The sequence below is a fragment of the Rhodnius prolixus genome, unplaced genomic scaffold (genome assembly GCF_049639745.1).
Source record: "Rhodnius prolixus isolate KJV_2025 unplaced genomic scaffold, Rpr scaffold_4, whole genome shotgun sequence".
Lineage (NCBI taxonomy): Eukaryota > Metazoa > Arthropoda > Insecta > Hemiptera > Reduviidae > Rhodnius > Rhodnius prolixus.
The window spans coordinates 8846832-8871376 of NW_027411614.1; the positions used below are offsets into that span (position 1 = coordinate 8846832).

The 24545-nt window shown below is 36.3% G+C and overlaps 1 protein-coding gene across 4 annotated transcripts in view; it reads left to right on the forward strand.

The window, feature by feature from the left end:
* The window catches only part of Nlg2 (Neuroligin 2), a 512997-nt gene that overhangs the window by 388700 nt on the left and 99752 nt on the right, over positions 1-24545 (forward strand). For all 4 annotated transcript variants that reach the window (XM_074131290.1, XM_074131291.1, XM_074131292.1 and 1 more), the window contains one exon: positions 22535-23214. In XM_074131290.1, coding sequence (XP_073987391.1) covers positions 22535-23214 — 680 coding nt within the window. The remainder of the gene's footprint in view (positions 1-22534; positions 23215-24545) is intronic.

Consider the following 24545-nt stretch of genomic DNA (forward strand, 5'->3'; position numbering starts at 1 on the left):
GTCGATTCAGTCAGCTAGAGGGATAATGTGACCGGAAACATAGTGGAAATCAGATTCTCAATCGAAATTAACAAATCTCTGATAATATCTGAAACGTGTCAAAAACAGGAAAAGAATGAATGAATCCAGAATTACGGGATTTTATCACACTTTTTAAAAATTTATAAATTTTGTTTTTAAATATTGTATGTTTAGAAAGTGCAATCGATCTTATAGGTCGCAACGGATTCGATTATTTTTCAGACAACGAAATAAGGATAAAAAAATTAAGTTAATGTCTTTATTTCTGGCGAGCTTTACGTCCAACTACCTAATTAAGTATCGTGGACTGAGTTGACTAGCAAGTACGAGGGTCGTTTGAAAAGTCCGTGCAAAAATAAAAACTACTTAATTTTTTGGGGTAAACCTTTTTTATTTTTCAACATAGTCTCCTTTTAGGCTTATACACTTCGTCCAACGCTGCTCTAGTTTGTTGATCCCTTCCGAATAATAGGATTTGTCCAAGTCTGAAAAATAGCCATTCGTTTCTGCAATCACCTCCTCGTTTGAATAAAATCTTTTTCCCGCCAGCCATTTCTTCATATTGGGGAACAAATAGTAGTCCGAGGGAGCCAAGTCTGGAAAATAGGGGGGATGTGAAACGAGTCGGAACCCTATTTCCATTAATTTTGCGACCACAACTGCTGAGGTGTGAGCTGGTGCGTTGTCGTGATGGAAAAGGACTTTTTTGTGGGCCAATCGTGGGCGTTTTTCTTGCAGCTCGGTTTTCAAACGGTCCAATAACGATGAATAATATGCACCTGTAATAGTTTTACCCTTTTCCAGATAGTCGATGAGGATTATTCCTTGCGAATCCCAAAAGACAGTCGCCATAATCTTTCGCCTTTTTTGGCGCAGATTCCCCCTTGGTAACCCATTGTTTAGATTGTTCTTTGGTCTCAGGAGTGTAGTGATGTATCCATGTTTCATCCACAGTGACGAAACGACGCTTAAAGTCCTGCGGATTCTTCTGGAACAGCTGCAAACCGTCCTTGCAACACTTCACACGATTTCGTTTTTGGTCAAGCGTGAGCAATCGCGACACCCATCTTGCGGATAGCTTTGTCATGTCCAAATGTTGATGCAAAATATTATGTACCCGTTCATTCGAGATGCCCACAGCACTAGCAATCTCACGCACCTTCACTCTTCTGTCATCCATCACCATATCATGGATTTTATCAATGATTTCTGGAGTAGTAACCTCAACAGGGCGTCCAGAACGTTCAGCGTCACTTGTGCCCATATGGCCACTCCGAAAATTTTGAAACCACTTATAAACTGTTCTAATCGAAGTGCAGAGTCACCATAATGTTTATCAAGCTTCTCTTTAGTCTCCTGAGGCGTTTTGCCTTTCATAAAGTAGTGTTTAATCAACACACGAAATTCTTTTTCGTCCATTTTTTGAAAATCACTCGACTTCCTCGATTCAAACGAATGCCAAACACAAAGAAATAGACCGATCTGGCTGAAACTTGGTGTGTGTTCTTCCAAGAGATGCTACTAACTAAACATAACCTCGATACGCGCCAGTGGTGCTATCTCTCTGACTTTGCACGGACTTTTCAAACGACCCTCGTATACTTAACTTTTTAAAGTCTCATATTACACATTTTAAAAAAATCCAAGGCCTGGACAGGGAATCGAACCCAACTATACCAACAATACACATTAGTTTTACGGACGAATTAGAGATAACATTTTTCCTTAAAATTGATTCAAGATGGAGGAAGGAAAATAAAAACAGTACAAGGAAAATCTATATGTTATTTGTAGATAAATAAGTTAAAGAGATTTTCTCGACAATTTTCTTTTTTTTGAGGAAGGATGGTTGGCTGGAGGATTCACTACCCTCTCTAGCGCAAGAAAGGGTGAACTACTCTCAGCGTTGCTGTGCTTGGCCCCTGAATTGATGCCGTTCACCACAACCAAACTACTGTTGTTTCCACACCCTTTAACATTCACTTCAAACTTTAGAACGCATACCCTCACTCAACAGCAAATTTAATCTGTTGTATACATAATCGTTAATAATGGAAATGGTAAAGGTTAACCCTTGTTTTCCTTTCCTTCTACCTTCTGCTACTACAGGAAAATCTTAACGCTTTCCACTTCATTTCACCAGCCAAACAGCTCTTGGGAAAGTTTATTAAAGCGCCCCAGAGATGTAGGATAAATATTTGACTATACCTCAACCTCTGCAACAGAGTGAAGTATTTTAATTATTGAATGGTCTTGTAAGCCTTCTAGATAAATGTTAAAATCTACATTTCCTTATTCTACTTTGTTGAACTGTCATTCAATGTAAAGTGGAATGTAACACTGGACTCTTGAATACTAGAATAACATGTTTAAACATTGGAGAAAGGCGATTAATTCAGAGGGTATACTGTTTTTCAATATACTGTCGGCCTCCATAGCAGTGTCTCTCTTTACTGACCACACTATTCATCACTAGAAGCTCCTAGGAAGAGAAACTCTAACGACTAGCAGCTGGATTCGAGCCCGAGATCGCGTGGGTATCATTTTTATTATTTGACCAAGAAGTGTGTCCTGTTCTCTAAAGTTAGCGCAGCCAAGAGGTGCATTTTACCATCTTTTAGTAAGTCCTTTCATCCTTGCAATGGACCCCTTTAGTGACTTCGACCACTTGTTCAATATGAAAGAATGTAATTTTTCGAAGAATGTTTTAAATTTACACAGTTTCTTTGAAAATAATTTAGCTGATTACCCAAAAATTGTGTATTAAATGCTACTTACAAAAGTCTTCGTCATTCTATTTGATACATTGTGCCAGGTTAATTCATTGTATTCAGTACTGTTAAAAGGGTTGGTTTACATCTAAAGTGACATTTCACTGAATTCTGCAAAAGGTTGATTTCTCGCAAGAATTCCATGTTGAACGAAAAACGTTTGATTTATCTTGAAGCTAAATAATTCACCAATATTTTGTGGTTATAAGTTGAGTTCTTATTGGTTAAATTCCAGTTGCAGTTGGATTTTCTTCAATGTTCGGAGTTGAAAATAAAGTTGGTAATTACAAAGCTGGGATAATGCGTGCTCATGAACAGAATTAATTGGATAAAAGCTTGTAAAAGATTAGAATTGAGACAGAAGCTGTGTAGATGAGTTAATTAGCAGTATTGGCTGGATTTAACCCGGTTGGTGGTGGTTACAGCTGATTGTGGGACGTGGGAAGAACGTAGAGGTGAGAGAGAACTGGCTGGACATTATATCCAATACGGTCGATATCATGTTGTACTGCCGCTTGCCGCAAATGTAATTACTCATTTCTAATCAAGTCAGCGGTGACATTGCTTCCAGATCATGCTTTCCAGCATGGAACTCCTCACTTACTTACTGTCCCGTTACTCTCCAGCTGCGGCTAAACTTGTCTCTTCAATAGTTTTGTCTTTTATGTCTGAAACGGTTTACAAGTTTTCCCTCTCTTGACCTTCATTCAGTCACAACCAATAGCGATATCTTTATTGACTGAATAACCGCAGTCTTTTTAATAATTGAGCTGAAATTTGATGAAGCAACTTTTCAATTAAGTATTACTGAGGAATACTCCAAATATTCTCGCATCATCCCTCTATCTCCTCCATCTGAAACATATACTTATACCTTCGGCAGACAATATGCATATCTTGGACTCTACCTTCATTAAAGCCCCATACCTTACTTTTCCGAATGGCCAAGAGACTAGTCGACAAACCATCCAAATTGTCTCTAGCCCCAATCTGGACATATGGACTTCAATTGTATCGTACAGCTAAGCGCTCTAATCTCAATCTCATCCAATCTCTTCAATCGAATAAATGTACGCACCATCGTTCAACTCCACCTTTCTACGTTAGCAATCAGACTATACAGATCTGAATATCACTTTTTTTTATTTAGCCAAATCTCTTTCAACAAATTTCATTCAAAACTTATCCAATAATTCAATCCGCTCTTGCACACAACCTGTCCCAAGTTATCCTTCTCTTGAGTCTTTCTCGATGACTGAAGCGATGGCTTCGCGACACCTGATGGCATAATTGATAAGGGCATCTTTTGAATTCACTTCATCGGTATTTTATATTAGCCAACTCATTTTGGTCATCACTCGATGGGTCACATAACATTTTTTCAATTTATTTGTAGTATTACAATCTCATTTACTTTTTTTTTTTTTTTTTTTTTTTTTGTTTTCTTTTTTTGGCATTGGCTTCCGCCATACAGCCAGCATCGTCTAGGTGCTTATCACTAGAATATCACTTACTCTCCGTTCTTACCTACAAATACATTCGCTTCACACATCCATCATTCTACTATATACCGCTATTTACATAAACTACTGCTAATGGATGGAGCAGCACTCTGTGCTCCTGCCATCCTTCTCGCTTAACCAAAATTAAAATCACGTAATCCTTCTCTAAGCATTTTGTTCCATTCATTCTAATTCGGCTATAGCTTCTAAATACATTCATATTTCATTGCTAGCTCTGCTATCGACTTAAGCACATAACTGTTGGTGGAGAATATAATGTCTTCGTAGCGAAATGGTGCATCTAAATACCTGTATATATCGTCAAACATTCGTTTCCTTTCTACCACATAACGTGGACATATCATTATTACATGTTTGAAATCTTCCTCCTCATTGCAAACTACGCAAAGAGGAGAGGACCTTTTGTTGATCCTGTGTAGATACGATCCGCACACCGCGTGGTTCGCTCTCAGCCTGCTTATTGTCGTAACAACCCATTTATTAGTGCCAGTTCCCTTAAACCATGGTTGTCTAGGTAACTGATCTGCCATAGTTTTATAGAATCTACCTTTATCACCATTATTGTAATCTGTCTGCCATTTTTGTAGTGCTGCTTTTGCAATTATACCCTTGATATCGGTGTGTGGTAATTTATAATTAGCCATTTCCCCACTATTGGTGGCTTCCTTTGCAAGTGTATCAACAATTTCATTCTCTTTTATACCACAATGACCCCTTACCCACAAAAAATTAATGCAGACTCCCTTCTCTTTAAAAATGGCAATAGTTTCTACAATCTCTGCGATAATGTGATTCATTCCTGCAGACTGGTTGTGTATATGTGATAATTTACACAACGCACTCTGGCTGTCACTAATAATGGTATATTTTTTCTCCGACAACGAATAAATATATTTTAAAGCCGTTAAAATAGCAATTAGCTCCGCTGTATAGATGGACGCCTCATCTTCTAATTTAATTATCGTAAAATAGTTCCGAACCGGATCATACACAGCACTTCCGACTTTATTATTGATTTTGGACCCATCTGTAAATAAACGATATGAGCCCGGATAATGGGAAGAAATGTAATCTTCGAAGGCCGCAGTTCTCATCTTTTCCGGTATCTCATTTACTTGGTGCCAACTGCCAGGTGTGAATTAAATAAAGAGAATAAAAAAAATACTGTTATTAAAGGTTGCTAACCACTTTTTATCTGGATTTTCCCGACTTGGATGTGACATTATTAATCAAAAAACCTGTTTTTATCCAGGTTTTAATGGATTATATCATCGGTTTTATCCTAATTTCCTTTAATTCTATCTCTTTAGTTGGTCGAAAATTCGATGTCAATCAGAGCTGCTCGATCATTTCTCGCGATATAAATCACATTTTCAATTTGAATCAAATTTGTTATTCATTCCAAACCATTTTAGAAGAGCTTGGGTGAAACAGGTTACCATAGTAAATGGACGCTTCTCCATAAAGGTGTGGGATCGGTGACAAAAAGTTTCATTTGTTGCTGGAAAATCCCTAACACTCCTCTCACCAGAGACATTAATTAAAAAAAATATTCGGGATAACTCCGCAGATTTATTTTGGTGATGATCCACGGTTTTTTCTACCATATTGCCCTTTTACCCGTAGTTCTTCAATAACCCGCTGAGCGTTTTGTTTTTTTGAGCAATCCCTTTACCTTTAAACAACAATCAAATATTTTTAGCATCAAACATTTTTAGGAATTTAGTAACATTATTTCAGCAACAAAAATATGTCTAAAGATAAACTAAGCTCTAATAAACTAAGATATATAAAATAAATATAATAAATACTTTAAAATAAAGTTCAAAAACCAATAAATTTAGTAAATATAAGGAATTGAGAAGTAATTCTGCCCTACAGGCTCGAAACTTAGCTGCTTTTGGGTTCTAGATTCTGATAAAAAAAAAAGTTTTAAAGTTTGGCTGTAATTTTGAATGTAAAAAATATAAAAAAAAAGTGGTCGAACTACTTCGTGTAAATTGCTTTTTTTTCTCCAAAAAAACTTCGTCTATACTAAAGTACTTTGAGAAAACTTTTTATCGCTAATATTCAACAACTTTCAGCTAGGGATTCCTTCAACATTTTTACGAATCAATAATGCGAGTGATTTTATTACATGTAATAATAATAATAATAATAATAATATTTATTTTACATATGAAATATTTACAAATTACAAAATGAAAATATTGTACGGCTTGGAAAATCCGTCAGCCGGAGTCGATGTTACTATAATACAAAGAGAAAAGAAAAACAAATAAACCAGAAAATAATAATAGTAATAAACAAAAAATATAACAGACCTAGAAATAAAAATAAAACAAAATAACCAATATATAAAAGAATTATAAATTAATAATTAAACTCCTGAACCAGCTGATACCGATAAGACCAGGCATGGCGAGCATATTTAATAAGAGGTTGACAATTTCGCGTTCCATTTAGGAAAGAAATCAATTGTTCTCTCGTAAGTACTGAACGTCCGAGATAGAGTCTCCGGATCTCAGAATGAATTGAGCAGTCACCAAAAAAGTGAACCACGTCCTCAATGCACCTTGAATTACACAGAGAACAAAGTTCAATCTCCCTAGGCAGCCATGGCGTATGATTCAGGTAGACAAGCTCACATCTTAACTTAAAAATCCAGCGGAGTTCAGTTAGAGTTAGACCCAAGGAGTTATCTTCATTCAAGTGACAAAGGCTAAATGAGTGGTCAAGTTCTCTGTATAAAAGGAAGCGGGACGAAAGAGAGACGCGGTCCAGAAACCCCCGACGATGAGCTGCTTTCATCTTAATCAACAGGGAGGCTAATTGATCCTTCCACGCAGGTATATTTTCCACAGAGGCCACAAAATCGCAGGAATACTTCTGAGCCAAGTCTATCCAATGTCGAAACCAGAAAATCTTTTTATTGATAATCTCCAACGCCAAGATTCTCGGTAAGCGGCACTGGGGGAGATCTAAGACTCTTAAAATATATTTAAAATGGAGTTTCAAAGTAAATACCTCCAACAGGTCCACAGCGGTCTCAATGTAAAGCATATAATTAGGCGAAGATGAAGGAAGTGCAAATAATTTTTTAATAAAAAATCTTTGGAGACTTTCTACAACATCATACCTTTGAAATCCCCAGACCTGGGCAGCATAACATACCACTGAACGACAGATGGAGTTAAAAACTTGGAATTTAAATGGAAGAGGTATAGTACCTTGCGAGAGATAGCCAGACCAGACGAGATTAAGGATTCTCTTCGAGGATGCCACCTTCTCTGCAAGATGGGTATTGAGCGAAAGACGAGGCGTCAGGGTTACACCCAGATATTTATATCTATTAACAATCTCCACTGGATGATTTTTGTAATACCATTTTTCTGATGCGGCCAGTCTGCCTCCCCTTCTGAAAATTAAAACCTTAGATTTATTAAGGTTGACACAGAGATTCCATAAGTCACAATAACTTGCTAGAATATTAATATTTCTCTGTAGACTCTTTGGGTTATCGGCAAGAAGGACCACATCGTCAGCATACATTAAAATTTTGATTGAAGTATTAGAAATATGAATGCCGCCCTCAAGTAACGCTGGGAGGTCATCCAGGAAGAGAGAAAAAAGTAAAGGACTCAGAAGGCAGCCCTGTCTTACTCCACTCTGCACTGAAAAGGGATCAGAAATCCCATCTTTGCCTCGGACAAAAGCAGTAGCATTTAAGTAAATGGATTTTAGGATCGAAATAAATTTTGAGGAAAGATTTTATTACATGTAGATTACAATAAAGGTAATTTCGCGTAATATCTATTGGAAAAATTTAATTATTTACAATTATCTCGGTTTAAGTTTTCTCTGTTTAACCAGTTTTTTTAATTAAATTAATTAAGAAAAAATTATTGATCCTATTATTTAAGTTGCAAAAGGGGAAAATGGGCGAAGTGAGTGATAATTATTGAAAAGTAGGTAAATTTAGCGATAAATTAGTGTTTGAATAGAGGTGACAGAGAATTACTGTTCCAGATCTAGAGATAAGCAGCATCTAAAGACAAAAGGAGATCTCAAGCCTTTCATTAGTTTGCTGGTGTGTGTATGTGTGAGTGTGTGTTTGTGATTCCAGCGCTGCCATGTTTTATTGACTTGGGAAACACCATTTTAGATAATCTAATCAGTAAGCCTAATGGTTAATATCATCTAACATTGTTGCCATTACTTCTACTAACGTTTCTACTGTTTCTAATTTGTCTTTTTAAGTAGAAATGTAAATCTTAAGGGTTTACAATTTTAAGGTAACAGTTGAAAAGAACGATGAAGTTGTTACAAAAAAAAAAAAAAATGTAACACGTTCAATTGCAGTAATACTGGCAACAGTTTACTAGTGACGATACAAGGATAAAGCCTTGCAACACAGTAAAATTTCAAAAATATTAGCTAGCCAATTACATCGTACTTCCACCTGGACTTGATCCTGTGGGACCGCTATGAGGTTTGTCAAGACTAGCAGTGGCTATTAGAAAGAATATAACTCATGCTGACCCTAAGAAATATACCTCTCCAGGTCATAAGCACCAAGAGCCACAAGTGGATTAAAGGGAACAGCCGCCAGTTACTGGTGCGAGTGTTAATCCTTGCCCAATGCAAGGATAACTAAAGATATCTTAAGCGGCCCTTTTGCAAGGCCTAAATTTAGGGAACAAGAATACTAAACTTGAAATCTACCTCTTTGTGTCAGCACCTAAAAATCCTGGAAATAAATGGAGAAAAACGCACCGATGGAGAATGGCTACTTCCCGCAATGTTTGTCTAGATTGCATTGGATTATACATGTTCGTTGAATTTCTGGGCTCAAGCGAGCTTCTTCTTTTTCTATATAACCTTTTGCTTCATACCAAGAGCTCTTCCTACGAATTTAAATATAAATAAATTATTCTTCTAGGGACTTGTATTATATACTCGTATATTTTAAGGAGTTTATAGATGGTTCTGACGTATGTTCTTAAGTTGTGACTAATGAGTAACGTAGAGCCAGCCGTATGAGAGACATTTGCTGCGCAGAAATAATAACCAGCTTTTTACGCTGTAGGGCTGGGAGAAATGTCCCAGTAGTACACAGCCCTCTCTGTCATTACTCCTCCGCCCTATTTCACCTTCTGGCCTTCCATTCTTCATAATTCAAGACTGTACAAGACAGACTGTACACGACTTAGCTTCCTCAGTATTATTGTATTTTAGAGACGGCTGGCTGTACCCAGCATTCATTCTCTTATGTTCCCGGCTATATCTTCTTTACCATTTTAATATCACTCATTCCTCAACTTTTCCTTGGTCTTTTCATGTCTCTAAGCCTTTTTTATTATTTTTTATCTATCTCTCCAAGCTTTACTTTCTATCATTAGTTAGGAAGATTATAAGGATTTTCCCTTTACTTTTGCGGTTGATCGGATGTCGTGGAAGCCCCGGAATAGAAGCCAATTATTTTAGAATTAGAATGAGAGGAAGCCACATTGTTATGTAAGAATTGAACATTCAGATTTGGATATTTCCTTGAGAAAGAGATATAAATCTTTCTATTCTGGAATTTCCCTAAATGTGAAGCTCGCTCCATAATTCCTACAAATTGTTTTGACTTTATTACAACCATTATTATTACATCATTCAAGAAGTAGCAACATCTGAATTTCTGTTGAATACAAAAGTACATTGACCGGAAGTTGACACGGCACTGAAAAGCAGCCCTGGACACCAATGGGCTCAAGATTTTTTTTGGGGGGCACTCTTACAATTGAGGGAAAAAACAATTAGCATTCTCTGAGATCTTCTAGCTTTCAGTTAGGGTTACTTCGTTACGGACACTGTCTGACATCACCGGTCAATGAGCTGTAGAAGCTTCTAGGAAGAGGAAACAGCTTTAATGGAAACCAGCTGGACTCGAATCTAGGGCCTCCATTAGATAATTTTGGCAGATTTTCTAAATTGGAGTATCAGGTCACACATTTTTAAAAAATTAAAGTAGAGCAACTTTCTTCAGATAAGTATCTGAAGAAAGTAAGAGTAACGTCTAATTAATCGACCGTGATATGTTTTGAGGCGAATAGGCGAGCTCAAAATAAAATTTCGAAGTTTTGCAATATGAGATGGCAAGACGGGGAATAAAATCCTCTCCCACTATATTCTGTTCTTTTGGTCAACCCAACTTGCAGTTAATCAAATTTGAAATTTCTTTTAGTCTCATCAGGGACTCGTTCATTTATTAAAACTTGGTGTCAATGTTGTAAATGTTCTAATTCTAATTATAATTATTTTAAAAGTTGACAAATTTTAGATATTTATCGATAAGAAGTTTTATGTAATCCAATATCTGCCTGGCAGCCTAAAAAAATAAATTTTAGAAATTAAAGATATAGCTCGTCTAAATAATTATTGCATATTAAAGATGATATTTAGCGGAAATAGTGAGATAATTTGTGAACTGTTTATAATGTTCAGAGTTGGTATCACTGGTGGACAATGTCTGATTCACAACATCTCTACTCGCTCTAACTGTGAGGAAGGGAATCCGGTCTACCGCCACCTAGATATTGGCTCGACTAATGAAATAGACGTGGTATATACGACGGACCCCATAACTGTATACTAATTAATAAACGACTAATGGTCTGTACAAATACACTATCGCACATTTCTCTAGTATGATGGCTGCTTAACATCAGAAATCTTTTCCATCTCTTGTAATGCTTACCACCAAACTGCTTCTTTCTTTTTATTCATCCACATCAGCTTTCTCAAGACTGTTCTGCGTTGGTTTGACTCCATTTCACCGTCACATCGAATCTCTCTTTGTTAATTTGTACATTTCCCTCCTTCATTTTGATAATATCATCTCTTAAATTATTCTTAATTCTTAATCTTTACAATGGAAACTTTTCTTTTCTTGAGCACATTGTGGAGTGGTAGTGTGCGAGTTAGTCCTAATTCAGTAAGACATCGATTTATGGAGACTTAGGAGTAGCTTGTTCTTGATGGGGAGCTTAAAACGACTGTTATAATACATGGCTCGCCAAAATGGTAACCGAATTAATTATTTCATAGGTAAATAAAATCTATTCAAAACTAAACGATTTGATCTCTGTCTAATTTGCGTAGCACTTGATCCAGAGTAAGAAAAGAAAAACACGTAACGTCTAAACAAAAGAGAGATTTATATTGCAACAGATAGTAAATATAGTGATGCACAGAAAGGCGTACAATAGTCCACATCCATAGAAAAAGAGAAAGATATGATATGGTTGTCTCTATCTCTATCCAACTCCTTAGGGATCAAATAGTCTTGGGGTTAAACAGCAGCGGGATTTGTAAGGATTCTGTAGCTATTCTTGTCTTGACCAAATCATTGGTTCAAAGGAGCGCTTTATTTTCACAGCAAGAGGGTACAGAGCTTGCAAGCCCTTAACAAGTTTGGTTTCTTCAGAAATTCTCGCTTTTTACTTTATTTTATTTTTTCTTTACTATTTGATTTTGTTTTTATAAAGTTTTAAAAAACGTGTATGAAGCGAATCAATTTAATTTTTCTATTAAGAAACGATTTTTCATAATCGTTCGAATGTATTCCCTTTAAAATATTTTCTTCTTATTCATTATATCCTCTAAAAAAAATCTCTCTTCAAGTAAATTTGCTATCTTGAACTCAACTCTATCAATTTTATTTAGAATCTGAGAAGGGCCAGTCTGAAATAGTTAAGATCGATTCTCACAGTCCTTTGACATGACAGTACTCTTAACCGGTCCTTAATTGAACAGGTCTTGCTCTCATATTGATTTCTATTTACGTGTCTCATCCATCGTTTATGAACAATAGAATTCGAGTTGATTAAAATGGGGCTCATTCCGGAGGATACACTTTTCTTGATGGTTACTCTGTTTTTGTATAAAAAGATGAAGAACAAATCGTAACAAAACGTAACAATCCAACAGACAAGGAATGAAAGACATCCTGTACAAAGAATTGAGGACGATGGAACAATGTTTTGATGAATACTTTAGAATACTAGAAAATTCTTAGTAATTTACTGTTGAGAAAACCGGGAAGTTTTACCCTCGTCTTGGAGAGCGGAATTAATATCCTTCAAAATTCTAGAAGAAAAAGGCACCCCGGTAGCCGAGCGGTTAGAGGCGAGACCTGCGAAGTGGTATTGGGTTCGATTCCCGGTCTTAGGCCTTGGATTTTATTTAATGGTTAATAGGAGTAATTTACAGTAAAGTATGTTTGCTAGTCGCCTCCGTCCGCGACACCTAATTGGTAGTTGGACGTTAAGCCCCGCCTGAAAAAATAGGCAATTACTTTACTTACTTTACTTTTACTACTTCTAGAAGAAAATTTTAAGCCCCATCTATGGAATAACAGTCCAATTACGACTCTGTATTAATCGACCTACTATAAGGGTATAAGAATTGGCGTTTCAGAGTCGTAAAACCTCTGAAATGCTTCGTTTTTACGCTTCTTTATCGCAAGAGAGGATATTTTCATTAATAATACCGAACAGTGGGTCCCATGCAGTAATAAACTTGATCTATTTTAAGTTCGGAGAAACTGCATAAATAAAGACACTTTTTATAAATAAATGCGATATTAGAATGCAGACTAAACGTAAAGATAATTTACAATGCATATCGATTCTTTAGGTCAGCTTCAAAGAAAAAGTTACCGTACTTTTTAGAGATACGAAAAAAAAAATCACAGCATTTTGGAAATAATTAGGAAAACAGAGTGATGGAATTTGTGAATAACTTACAGTTAAGGAAACTTTTCAAAAACTTTTTTTGAAAGAAGTTCAAGAAGAAGTTGAAGTACTCTTCAACTTCTTTAACTAAAAAGTAATTAGGTAAGTCCCTTTTCGTAACCAAAGCTAATAAATAACTTATTATAAAAATAATAATAATTTCTAACGTTTAGAAATATATGTTTTAAACTTTTTCTAAGTTTAAAACATATATTTCCAAACTTTACTTTACTTCTCTAGTAAAGGGAAGTTCCCAAATTGTTTCCGCTATTATCAACGTTCAAATATCACGATATTTCCCTTATTTTGTTAACCATGTGATGTGAAATACACAGTTTTCAACACAATCAAATTCTTTGTGGTCTGTAGAGTGATTGCAATCCGCTATACTCAGTGGAAGCGATTAAGCAGTTTGAACTTCATCTCCCAATTAACTTGACGCTAAATAATACTTAATGCTTAGGGCTTATGGCCTTATTGTTAATCTGATTAACTTAAATGAGAGTATTAATGTAGAAGTTTCGTGTCAGTGGTTGGCTCCAATTTTTTTTCCCAAAAAACTATAAATTTCCGGCCTGCGACCATTGTTGTGGTCGCTTTATCCACTTATTAATCATGTTCTTTAGTTTTAGTAATAGTCAACTTCCTTCTTAGTTAATGGTAATCCTTTCCGGTTCAGTAGCAAAAGGAAGCTAATGTTATGTAAATAAAGCAGTTCCGTGTTGAACAGCGGTCTAAAATAATACAGTAAGTTAGCTTTGGATCATAATGATTTCAGTGAAGCCTTACAGTGAAGTCCCTGATGTACTACTTGTGGCTAGAATATAGTCATTTAAATACAACTAGCCCTTTAACAAGCTCTTGAACTTTGTATACCTTCACCTTTGGCAAAATTTAATTGAAAAGTTTATTAAACTATCTTTCTATTCCTCATTTTTTTTGTCCTCATATTTTAAACTGCTATTTTATATTTTAAGCTGCTAGTCATATCTCGCTTATTTAAAATTATCTTTATCAATTATTTAGTTAGTTTAATCATTAGTGAAGGAATTATCACTTTAAAAGCACTTTACATTCTAATTAAACTGAATAACTTAGTTTAATTGGTAAATAGTTAAATAGTCTCATTTTACACTACATTTTGCTACTTAAAATAGTGTTCCTGTCTAAAATTGTTTGAAAAACAGTTCAAAAATTGTAAAGTAAGTAAAAGATTAAGAGCGGTTTTTAGAAACTGTATCCAAGGCGATCCAGAAAGCTTTACTTCGGGCATCCTGTACATTACTTTAGTGTAGGGGTTCCCAAACTACGGCCCGCAGGCCACATGCGGCCCCCTGAGGACATTTACCCGGCCCTCGCCGCACTTCCTGAAGGGGCATCTCTTTCATTGGTGGTCAGTGAAAGGAGCAGAATATGTGGCGGGGCCGCAAATCGCTGCGTCGCTCATGTATAGTACTACTTCCGATGACGCGGGATGCACGCGTCACGGCTCCAAAAGTAGTGTATAATAACAGCAGAAGTAGGAAGAAAGGCAAAGCACTATAACTAAACCGGACATTGACCATCTCATTAGCCATAAGCAGGCCCATAGTTCCCACAGAAATACTGGGTAGTTTGGTGATTTAAATTTACTTGTTCTTTATTTGAAATATTCTATTTGTTCCCGTTTTGTTTTTTGTTTTTTTACTTTAAAATAGTTTTATTTTACAGTCCGGCCCTCCAACGGTCTGTGAGACAGTGAACTGGCCCCCTGTGTAAAAAGTTTGGGGACCCCTGCTTTATTGGGTAAAGAGTGAATCAGAAGTTAAAAGTGGGTGTTCATCACGATCTATCTCTCGCCGGTGGCTTGTATACCCAAATCGTGTTAGTTGCGAGTGTTTGAAGCTGCAAGTATTACTTGTTTTACTCAGTTTTTTTTTGGACCATCGCCTATCCATACCACAAAGACCTAGCTCGTCTAGAAGGTGGATAGTTCTTGTCTGATAACTGCAACTTAAATACACTTTGCATTGAGCTCCTTAAGTTTAAATTAATACTAGTAATAAGAGGGTTTAACGCCACCGTTTCTTGAAGATACTCTGTTACCCGGCTCAACTTAAACCCATCTGAACTTTAAACTAAACCCTCCTCTCAGTCTGTCTCTTTCTGTAATTAAGTCTTTTGTCTAACAGTAGTCCAGTTGGTTTTAGTTGAACCAAACTGGCGGCCTACTATTCCCGTCAGTGGAAGTGGGTTGTTGGCCTCCCTGGGAGTTTACAAGGTCAATCAAATCAAGGGCCTCCAGGTGCTCCCTATTCGCCATACCTTTGCGCACGCTCCTTGTCACGCCACCAGCACTCCACCTGGTTAGTTAGATTACTTTCTATTGAGTTAGTACACTCAATTTACAGGCTCACCACTAATTATAACTAATTGTCCCAGCTAGTAATCTTATTAATAAAGAGAGCGAATTTAATGTTTTCACACAGTTGTGTCTACCGTGATGTCACATTTTGTTTCTTCCAACTGCACTGCCCAAATTGAAAACATTTGGTTTTTTCGTTCACTAATTAGTTTGTATTCTACTGGAATAAAATGAATAGATTTTAGCCGCACTGTGCTCGAATTTTAATTACGTTTTCTTGCTGATGTTTTGTGTCCGTATTTCCGTTTAAATGGTTAAACTAAAACTTTGAATTGTTGTAAAGTTATTCCTTTTGTTCAACCAAACTTGGTGATTTTAACGACTCATCTTCATTTTCAGCTGTGAAACTGGAAAACAAATGCGGAAACAAATTTATCGGAAATGATCCAAAAAGTTCAAAAAAAAAGAGTCCAATCGATTCAGTACGCCGGTTTCCATGATTAAGAAGTGAGCCCATTACTAAACCTCAGATACGAATCAGTTGAAACAAAAACAACAACGTGGGAGCCGGTGGCTCTGTTTCAAAAGATGCAGTATAATTTAACTGCAGCTAATATTATGGCTGCAGTTTGAGATTCAGAAGTAATTCAGTGCATTGATTACCTCGTAAAAGAGTAGATTAATGACTGCCAAATACTCTGCAGGTCTTTCTACATAATGGTACGGATTGCTAGTTAATACAAATTCTTTTATCAGGGCTATTTACTTGTACACGAAGGTTCGCTTCTTTTTAAAAGGGCCTTTTCTTATTCGGTTATGGCTGACCATCCTAAGCGGACTTTAGATTCTCCAGACAACTTTCTTTTCAGTACATCGATGTGAGCTCAATCGACTTTTTTAAAGCATAAATTCTGACCACATGGAATCCGAATTTTTGGTTTATGTGGCCTAAATATCTTGTAAATTTTCAAGAGAGACGTATCAAGTTATCTAACTCAATATTTTATAAAGGTACTACAGTATGAATAAATATAAAAGTTCCTATAACTTCCTTAGGGGGAAGTGGATTAGCCACTTCTTCAGGGTACTTGGCGTCCCTGCGGGTATCCCAGCCTGAACAACATGAACATGAGCAACATATACTGTTGCCGACTGTATCAGGATGAGGAGGAAACGGCCTCTCACTGGCGCTGTTCGATTGCATTGCAATCGAGCGGTTGCGCTATGAAACCTTTGGATCTTTGAGACCAAAGGAGATAATAGCGCAAAAAGAACTAGTAGGGAAAGTCCTCCACCTCTTTAGTAGGGAAGGTTTCATCTACTAGATCCAAAGGGGGGTGGCACAATAAGCCTCTTTTGGCTGCGGGGCCGTGGGGCATAGCTCCCACCCCGATAATCTAAATCTAATCCAATAACTTCTAGTAATTACATAATTTAAACATTAACTAAGAATTATTATTTTATGCTGAGCATTAGGTGCCTTCCGCCAACAAAAAAGAAGCTATTGCAGCTTCTGTCTTTTTTCCCCTGGTTAATGCTGTAAGAGTACAATGTGTGTGTAAATCGGTACATGTTCAGTTCAACTACCTGTATTCCTAAAGAGATTCCATAAAATTTATTGCTGACGTACTTTGATTAAAATTTGGTGCGGAAATAATGAAATAAAAAGGAAATGGTTTACAGTTAACAACAAAAAGAGGGAACAAATTTTAAATAAAATCCCCTCCTTCTGTGAGTGTAGTAAAATGGGATTAATCCTGGGCCAAGGATGTTGTTTGTATATTCATACAGGATTTACTCACACCAATGTACATGTCTTTGCAGGTGTATATGCTCTCTGTGACAGGGTTATCCAATCAGTTTTCTAGAGCGGATGAAAATCTAAACTTTCCTCTACCTGCTTTTTTTTTTGTTTCTCTTCGAAAAACGACGTCCAACTGGGAAATGCTGGAGTATTTAGAGCATCAATCCTCCCACCAACCCTTCAGGTGGTTGACGGTGAATCTAACAGTGCCCACATTAAGAGCGGTAAAAATAATACAGAGGTGAGCTGGTGATCCAGTTTTAGGAATTAATTAGAGGACGCAGATGTCCTGGACGTATTTTCAGGAATTTTTTTAACTTGGAAAGGATCACGCTTGTTTTATACAACCTACAGGACATGGGTTTGTTTTCTTTTTTTTTACTCGCAGCACTAAGCATCCTTGCTGACCCTTATCAGATCATTTTATCAGTTGGTATATGGTCAACTCAACCTAAAGCTTCTCTTTCAAATTCTCTACATCATGTAATCACTTTACTTGGATTTCCTTTTATCGCTCTTCTTTTTATGTATTTCTTTCAAAAGCTCTTTACTCCAAGCTTTTACTAAAGTGACTTTAGTGTAAAAAGTAGAGATGGTTTTAACATACTAAAATAGATTGCCGCGAGAATTATTTACGTATTACTTTCAGAAACAAGGAATCGATCTTGAACTCTCTAGCCGAGTTTTTGTTTTATTCCCAGCATTCACAACTCTACATCTAATTTAAATTAACGTCCAATATTTAGAGATTAGAGAATTATACTTATGACTAAGGAAAGGATTTTTATGTATTTAAAAATGCCAAATATTTAATTAAAATATGCATTTATTTTCGTCAATTATGTGGAAAATATGTGATTTTCTTAAAATATTTTCTGGAATATTTAAGTAAAATGGACATTTTTTTTTATGAAAATGGATTTTTTTTGGGGGGGGGGGCAAGTTATAATTATTTATACAAGAAAAGAACATTTTTACAATTATAAATAAGTTTGTGGAAAGGGATATCTGCTCTAACCAAAGCCCGACACAGATCTGTACTCAGAGTAGACTTATTTGATGATGGAGATGTAAGGAAGGCTTGATAGGACGTCCTCTCTTTCTTTCTGTTTTTATTCTCTATGTGCGATCCGGTGGCAATATGTTGGGTGACTTGGAAACGTTGAGAGCAAGAAACGCGCTTGTCACAAGCTGTGCAGTACAAAATGTCTCCATCACTTCGAAAAAGTTCTGCTGGAAACTCGCGAAGATATTTAGCAACCAGTTGTTTGTTTGAGGCCGATGTTCGTGGCATTTCACCCAAAAAAGAATACACTAAGTGACCGAACGAAATGAATTGGACACTTCAACGAACGAGCTGAAAGAACAGACAACTTCAAAGAACTAACAAGTGCCCGTCACTGTTTAGCAGCATTCTGTGTAAATTACAATAACCATTGTACGCACTGTGATTCACAGCCCTGCAGTCTGTGGTTCACATTTCCTGTCAACCACCTCCCAATTATGAAAATATGCCCAAAATGAAAAATATGAACAAATATGTTATGTACATATTTTGATTAAATATGTAGAAATATTTATTTATTTTAATCAAATATGTATAAATATGCGATAACATCCAAATATGTGGAAATATGTGAAATAAAAGTAGACTGAAACGGCTTAAAAAGTGTCAGAATGAATACTTCTAGTTGCAAAACGTCTGTAAATTGCCTATAAAAAATATGTAAATACATACGAATCCGTTCCCTACTTATGACGCAGGCATCAGAGGGATTCATGCTTCTTCTAAACCAGTGGTTCCCAACCTTCTTATGACCAGGGACCATTTTATTAATTTTTAGTTAGCAGGGACCACAGGTTCAATATCATAATAAACTACTTTTAGATTTTAAAAAAGGTATTTAAAAAAGCTTCAAAGAGGTATTGTCCAACTTCATTTGTTCCACTGTTCTTGAGTGACGTCACTTTAATTTTTTTTCTAAAATCATTACTTTTTTTTCCAATAAAAATGTTATTACTCAGAAAGTTTTAGTCCGAATTCGATTCTGATGACACGGTTAGAAAGACAGATAAATTTTCTAAAAATTGACACCATTCGAAGCATAAGTCATTCTCCAAAACAGCTTCAATCTTCCTCCGAATACTGGAAATACTAGAAAACTCATTAGGCCCTTATGTGATAATTATCAGACCTAGGTGCTGGCACTTTTTATAAAAGTTTCCTTACCTAATGGGCTTTCAAACGGTATATCATTTTCCAGGATTCCTTTTATCTTCGTATGAGAAATTACGTTTGTTTTGCAAGAAAACGTGTTCACGAGCACTCAACTGTGTTTGTTAGGTCTTTGAAGTCCACTTCAGATGTAGTACACATTGTAGGCCTATGGACATTACTTACTGGTTCACCCTGTATAGCACGTTATTTGGAAACTTTTTTTTGAGCGGTGGGGGCATTCAACCCCTAATCGCTACAGGTGCGCCAACATAACTCTCTAGAACTTAGCAGAAGCCACGATTCTTTTTACTTTTACAACTTTTAAATTTAAAGCGCATCAACAGCTAAGGTTTTTTTTTTTTTTTTTGGCGCCCGGAGCCATCTTTCTTCACTGCCGGCCTACAGATACAATTCACTCGCTTCAGGCTACACTGTCATTGTAATCACTAGATAGAAAGCTGTAGAGGCTCCAGGACTAAATCTTCAGATAGTTAGCAAGAATGTGCATTCTTTTGTCGTTTTCAGTTTGACTTGCTTCCTAATTCTTGAATAACTGTTGCGATAGGCGTCTGCAAAACGGTAGAAAGATTCTGTGATTGATGCTTTTGTTGTAGCTAAAGATCTTCATCAACAGTGTAGTTTGAACCTTCTTTTGAAGTAGTTCGATCGTATTTGTTTCTAGCGTACATATGCCGTTACTTAAACCAATACATACATCTTAGTTCGCTCTAGTAAGTTGTTGAAGGGACTCAGGTAACATCTCTCATTTGTAATTCATGATGTCATTAAATATTCATGTTCTCTTGCTTCTTCCTGACAATTTCACCCTTCCTCACCATCCACCACTCTCTCTCTCTCGCTTACTAATACATCCACGTCAGCAATGTGGTAGTATGCTAATTTCAGTTTATACCCAATCTATAAATAATTAATTATCTCAACGCTCTAGTTCTAGTGCAATTTGAGATTTCAAATATCTAGCTGCTTTTAACCTTCCATCATATTCAGTTTTAAATGTTATTATTTTTTATATCAGCTTTCTTTATTCGTTCGTAATTAGTTCCTAAGATAAACACGAATTGTACATTATTATTCGTAAATTATTATTACACCGAATCAATGAAATTGCCTCATTCACCAACCCTATAGTCTCTGTGCCTAATTAGTTTAATAAGAATGCCTATTTCACGAACTGAGATGCCTTAAAATTGATACTAGCACATTATTAGGGCACGAGTGGTGCCATTTTCTACACATGCGCGGTAAACGCTGAATGGTTTTGGGTTGTTGGTAATCACGTGAGTCACGTGTCTATGAATTCAATTAAAATTTTCCTTAATTAAATTGGTATATTCGTTATTGTGTCTAGACTCCACCCTTATGCCGCCAGCCACCATTAATTTACACTCCGCATCGGTGGTACAGTGGGCTTCTCTCCTATTGAAACTAATCACAACCACCTTTTCTGTCGAACTCGTTAACACCCGGGGCAATTATTTGGTTGCAAATTTGTTTTCTTGCAAATATTTTCCAATAATTTAGAAATAAAACCGTTCACTACTCTGACGATTCCTTTTCCAGAACCCCTCTGTACCTGCTGTGAATCCTTCTTCACTCGTCGGCCATTTCTTGCTCTTTCTGAATACTGCTTCTACTCTCTGAAACTCCTTGCTGAATATTGTTGTAGCCACCAATGTAGCAATTATTTCACGCAACTTTCAGACTGATGTTTAACTTTTGATTGGTTCAAAACACATTTCTTTAATGTAGCAATTAATTAAACAAATTATTCCAGACTTTACTCAAGATATCTTATTGATATTAGTTGTAACATCACTCTAAACAGCCTGTCTTAATAATAATAATACATTATATTTTAGGATATTAAAAAGAGATAAATATGAACGCTGAAGATCGTGTGGATTGATCAAACCCAGCAATTTTAAACTAATAGCATTTTTTTTTCGAGTAAATAGATGCAGATCGTGGATAAAATGTGCATCGTGATCAGCTCACCCTCTCTTTTCATACTCTAGACAGCCTATATTTATATCTGGCGGGCGATTGAACTAACAAAGGTGTTTGATTGAAATATATATGTATAGGATATTGATAAATATGTCCGACATGGGAATTTGAATGTGTTATTCCCTTGTGCACGATTAGGGAATATCCATCATTTCTACTATTTTATATACACAAGCCCATAAATTTTATAATACCGCACTATTTTACGGTCTATTTGACAAGCAATTAATTAATCTGAAATATTAATGGCTTCTAACTAACTGATAGCCTAGGCAAAAACAATTTAAAAAGTTAAGTACAAGGGTTGATTAAACGCCAAAAGGTTCACAAATCAGCAAGTACCCAACATTTCATTAATACTTTAGTTGGTAATTTCAGCCATTTAGAAACGTACGAAATATCTTATGTGTTTTATATAAGTTTTATAACAAAAGTAAATACTACACAATGTGAAGAGTTACTTGCCTAGTTAGGCATCTACCAGAGAGCTGTCAGTTCAATAGACAGAAATCCGAATTGTGCACAATAAATACCCTAATTGTTATGGAAAAACCACATACTTGGATTATTTATTTTACAAAAATCTAAAGCAATAATCTGGCCCAATTGGATTTCAGTTTGTGTCTGTGCGAACAGAAAGGATTGTTTGAGACTAGCTGAATGAATTTAAATCATAGACAAATTTGATTGGTTAATTTTAAGCTAGATAATTTGCTGTCTCTAGAGTTTCTATTTAGATAAATAAATATTTTTGCAGACTCTGCCTTTTCATATTTTTTGTTTTACGATTTCTTTTACGATTCTTATCGTATTGTTGTGAGGGGGGATACCGAATTGAATGCTTTGGTACTAAATAAATCAACGTTTTCTGATCCTTTAATGATTCAGTGATACCCATTTGGGGGGACCAATATGCCTACTTGATCATGGCTCAAAATAATATTCAAAAAATGTAATAGTTTTAGATAGCATTTCAACTCAATTTTTTGCATATTCAAATGTACAAGTGTATATTTAAGATTTGTTTCTATCTTTGTTGCAGAATTACTGCACCGTGTGGTGTTACTGAGCGGTTCTGGGCTGAGCCCTTGGGCGCTGCAGAAAGACCCGTTAGCGGTAAAAAGGCGTGTAGCCGAACAGACTGGTTGCCATGGTGATCTCGTAGAAGATGATATAGCGCCATGTTTACGTTCTAAACCATTAAGAGATCTATTGGCCGTACATTTAGATCCGCCCAGATTTCTGCCCGGCTTTGCACCGTTTGCCGACGGTGCTGTACTGTCTTCAACATTGTCAACAAGCATGCAAGATACTGGATTAGTTGGCCATGAACGTCATGGCCCAGGTTTCATGTTGTCCGAATTCCCAGATAGAGATCTGTTATTCGGTTTGACGACTACAGAATCGTATTTGGATTTAAGTGCACAAGATCTTGAATTTGGTTTCAACGAGACCAGGCGTGACAGAATTTTACGAACTTATGTGAGAAATTCATATTATTTTCATTTAAATGAAATATTTTCTACATTAAAAAATGAATATACAGATTGGGAGAAACCAGTGCAAAATCCGTTGAACGTTCGCGACTCCACGTTGGAAGTGTTGTCCGACGGACATACCGTTTCGCCTCTAATCAAACTGGGTTACCTACACGCTGCGAACGGCGGGCGTACGTACTTCATGCACTTCAGACATCAGTCCGGCGAGAGGGATTTCCCGCAGGTAAGCGAACCATTTTCTTTTCTAATAGAAAGTTCTCTGTTCATTGACTAGATGTTCATTGACGAGACGTTCATTAGCTAGTTCGATAGTCTTACTAACTTCTTTACAGTGCTCATATAAACATAACCCCAGGAAGCCAGAAGAGATTAAAGGTCTTAGTTGTTATCAAAAAAATGAGACATCGATTCCGATCCGTGCGTGAGGGAAACAATCCAATGTCGCTCTTTTTATACAAAATGGACTTATTATATCCTGTTGAGATTTATATTCTGCCAATTTATAGCATCGATTGATTAATAAACTGGAATACATCCAGCCGGTATCTACTATTCGATGTTCGGTCGAAGATATTCTGTTCTAGTGCATGATCGTGTTTGGTGATCACTTGGGTAAGGGAAGGTGATAGGCTGGCAATATCGGTTGTCCTCATGGTCATCCTCTGCGAACATTAAGGCAAGTGCATCTCTTGCAGCATTCCTCTTTGTGTATAAGCATTAGTTTTCGTCGTACTAAGAAGCGGATGGGGGCCCGTCCAGGATTCTCAGAGACTAATTCAATCTTTAACTGGATACTGGGATCCAAGAAGAGAACTTTAAAAAATTAGATTTGTAACAAAATGGGATAGCTCTCATTTTAAAGAGGTCATGAAGAGGAAATACTCATTTATATCGTGATGGATTTTAAAACTTCTGATTCAAGATCTTTGGTCTGAAGCTAACCTATTTTCTCTCAAGGTCCTTGCACGATTTGATTCAGGGATGCTGAAAGTCTTAATTGATTCAAGAGTAATACTGGATCCTGTACTCGATTTTACTGGATGTTATACTTTTTTTTTGGACGTTGCTATATAGCCCATAGATGCTTTAGAAGCTTAAGGCTTAGATCCTCTCTACGGGCGAATAGTAATGGTGAGAATTACAGCGTATACTACTCCAATTAAAAATAGCGTGTTTGCAAAACTTAGTCCTTGAAAGAGTATTACGCCTCTAGTTTACTTAACTAGTAAATATTAAAAAAATGATAGTAAATTGGCTATCGGGCTGTTCCGAAAGAGGTTCCCTTATGAATAAATGGATTTAATCCATTTTACTTATGGCCACGGTCTGTCTCCATTCTAATTGAGATGTTACATAAGGGACTTTTTCTTTTGTATGGGAGGCCGTTAGGTTATTTTCCACTCTCTAGAAAACTTAGTTTATTCATAAATTATGTTTGAGGACAATGGCCTTTAAAAAATGTTTACTTAACTCCGCAAAAAAATGTCATAATCATTCATATTGTATATATTTACTTAATATATTTCCACCAATAAATAAAATCACGTCACGTTT